At 35.7% G+C, this 2,627-nt stretch overlaps 1 protein-coding gene across 2 annotated transcripts in view; it reads right to left on the bottom strand.

The window, feature by feature from the left end:
• The window catches only part of PPP2R3C (protein phosphatase 2 regulatory subunit B''gamma), a 21,995-nt gene that overhangs the window by 7,043 nt on the left and 12,325 nt on the right, over window positions 1-2,627 (bottom strand). For both annotated transcript variants that reach the window (XM_003791972.3, XM_023514388.1), the window contains 3 exons: window positions 2,137-2,269; window positions 558-613; window positions 406-481 (listed from right to left, as the gene is read on the bottom strand). In XM_003791972.3, the coding sequence (XP_003792020.1) occupies window positions 406-481; window positions 558-613; window positions 2,137-2,269 (265 nt within the window). The remainder of the gene's footprint in view (window positions 1-405; window positions 482-557; window positions 614-2,136; window positions 2,270-2,627) is intronic.

Below are 2,627 nucleotides of genomic sequence, written 5' to 3'. Positions count from 1 at the left end.
AAAAAAAAAAAAAAGAAAGTAGAGGTCAAGAAGGCCTACAGGAGTCAGAAGACCAAAAGGATAATGAAATTCAATAAAAGAGCAAACCAATCCCTGAGCACCTCTCTCTATGGACCTTGGAACATTTTATAACAAAGCAAGACAACAGTTGATGTTCATAACGATGCTCCTAAATCAACAAAAAAGGAACAATTTACATTGTTCTATTGAAAAGTAAGAGAATAGTAACTTAAATAAGGCAAAAAAAAAAGTTAAAATAAGTAAATTTTAGAAAACTAGAATTTTACATTTTTAGGTAAGTAGAATATTTTAATCTTAAAGTAGGCTCTGTATGAAACTGTCCTCTGAATACCAGTTACCTGAGGAATAGATAATTCAACTTTTAGCACTGTGATAAGAACATACCATAAACTCTTAGGGCAGAAGGAGCAGAAAACCAATTTGTTTCTTGACTCTCCTTGGACAGTTCTTCATCCCTTAGCTAAAAGAAACACAGAGACATACTTAGAAGATAGTAATTGTCAAGTGATGTAATTATGTATTTTAAAAACATTTACCTCCAATAAATCATCTAGGAAGCTGCATGCTAAAATATCTTGAATTTTTATCTTCCCTTTAAAGAACATAAAGAAACACAATTAGTTAATTTCAAGAACAAGACCGGTTTGATTTTTTTTTTTTTTTTTTTTTGAGACAGAGTCTATGTTGCCCTGCTCATAGCAACCTCAAACTCTTGGGCTCCAGTGATTCTTCTGCCTCAGCCTCCCTAACAGCTGGGACTACAGGTGCCCACCACAATGCCCAGCTACTTATGTTTGTTTCTTTGTTTAGCAGGCTTAAGCCAGGTTTGAACCACCAGCCTCGGTGCATGTAGCTGGCGCCCTAACAGCTGAGCTACGGGCGCTGAGCCATCCAGCTCAGTTTTTAAAAAGAGCAATCACAGTTGATATTTTAAAGCTTCTAGCTCTTACCCTACATTTAATAAGTCTGTACCTGTGTATCTACCTGCATACCCCCAAATCTATAAATCTATGCAGTAAATTCTTTCTAAAATTATATTGATAATTTCTAGAAAATTATCAGATTTCTAAAAAAGTTATATTGAATATTTTATGATTAATAGATATGGTATTGCTGGTAATCAAATAAGGAGATTGTCTCTAATTTTCTTTGGTTCTGGAACAGGAAGCAATATAGAGGCATGGTTAAGAGCAGACGGGAGAGAGAATGTCACTTCTACATATATAATCTAGCAAGGTCTCAGTTGCCTCTCACATAAAATGTGGACAATGATAATACCTTTATGGGGTTGTAGGAAGAAAATGAAAAGAATCCAAGTAAAATGCTTGGTACAGTACATCATAAATAGTCAAAATAGCTATTTTATAAAATTTCAAAATGAAAAGCTGTATATGTATGTGCCTATGATAAAGGAGTTTTTAAAAGATTGTCACCTACTATGTGCTATGATTGGACTCTGGATTTTCAAGTACAGAAGAATTAAGGACTTTGATTTAGGCCTTTCTCTATCCTTTCCTCTGCCCTAGTTACATGTTTTTAAGTCTAGGCAGGTTAATAATGTTAATAAAACATACTATTAATGAAGCCATACTTACTAATCTGATCCCCAGATGGGATATAGTTAAGAAAGAGAAAAATACATCATGGCTGATTTGCTCCTATATCCCCAAATGCTTATTTTTCTTTTCTTTTTTTTTTTTTTTTTTTAAGACAGAGCCTCAAGCTATCCCCTTGGGTAGAGTGCTTTGGCATCACAGCTCACAGCAACTTCTAACTCCTGGGCTTAGGCAATTCTCTTGCCTCAGCCTCCTGAGTAGCTGGGACTACAGATGCCCACCACAATACCCGGCTATTTTTTTTGTTGTTGCAGTTTGGCTGGGGCTGGGTTCGAACCTGCCACCCACGGTATATGGGGCCAGTCCCCTACCCACTGAGCCACAGGCGCCACCCAACTGCTGCTGTTTTTTTGGTACTTTTCTACCCCCTTGAGATTTGCCAGATTATTAATGGTGATGGCATGTTAGGAAAGTAAACACCATTTTTCAAGACTTTTCTCTAGTTATTAATATTTAGATGCAATATTATCTATGTTAGATAAGTTTTTTTTTTTTTTACCTGTTCTTAGAGGGTCTAAAAAGAAGAAGAACTTTCTAACTGCCGTACACACATAAAAGGAGTAAAAGGATTTTTCCAGCCCATCTAATTGTGGCAAAGTAGGGATAAGTTCCAATATGTAGTTTTCTAAATCCTGAAAATAAAACAAAACATTACAGTGTGAAAACTTCCAATCTTGAGTCTTCATTAGATACTAGAATATAAATTTCAGTCCTAAAAATTATTTAGCATTAATATATTATGATGAAATAAATTCATGACTATGTTAGTGGTGAAACAATATTAAATTTTGCTTCTACTAATTTAGTTTTAAAGCTTTAATGTATTCTTTTTAAAAAGTAATACAGTCTACAAAATTCTAAATGCAAGGCTCAGCGCCTGTGGCTCAAGCGGCTAAGGCGCCAGCCACATACACCTAAGGTGGCGGGTTCAAATCCCCAGCCTGGGCCTGCCAAACAACAATGATGGCTGCAACCAAAAAATGGCCAGGC

Source organism: Otolemur garnettii, unplaced genomic scaffold, assembly GCF_000181295.1.
Source record: "Otolemur garnettii isolate 467f Iridium unplaced genomic scaffold, OtoGar3 scaffold00052, whole genome shotgun sequence".
Classification (NCBI taxonomy): Eukaryota; Metazoa; Chordata; class Mammalia; order Primates; family Galagidae; genus Otolemur; species Otolemur garnettii.
The sequence above is the reverse complement of the archived record's forward strand: the minus strand, read 5'-3'. Positions and strand labels throughout refer to the sequence as shown.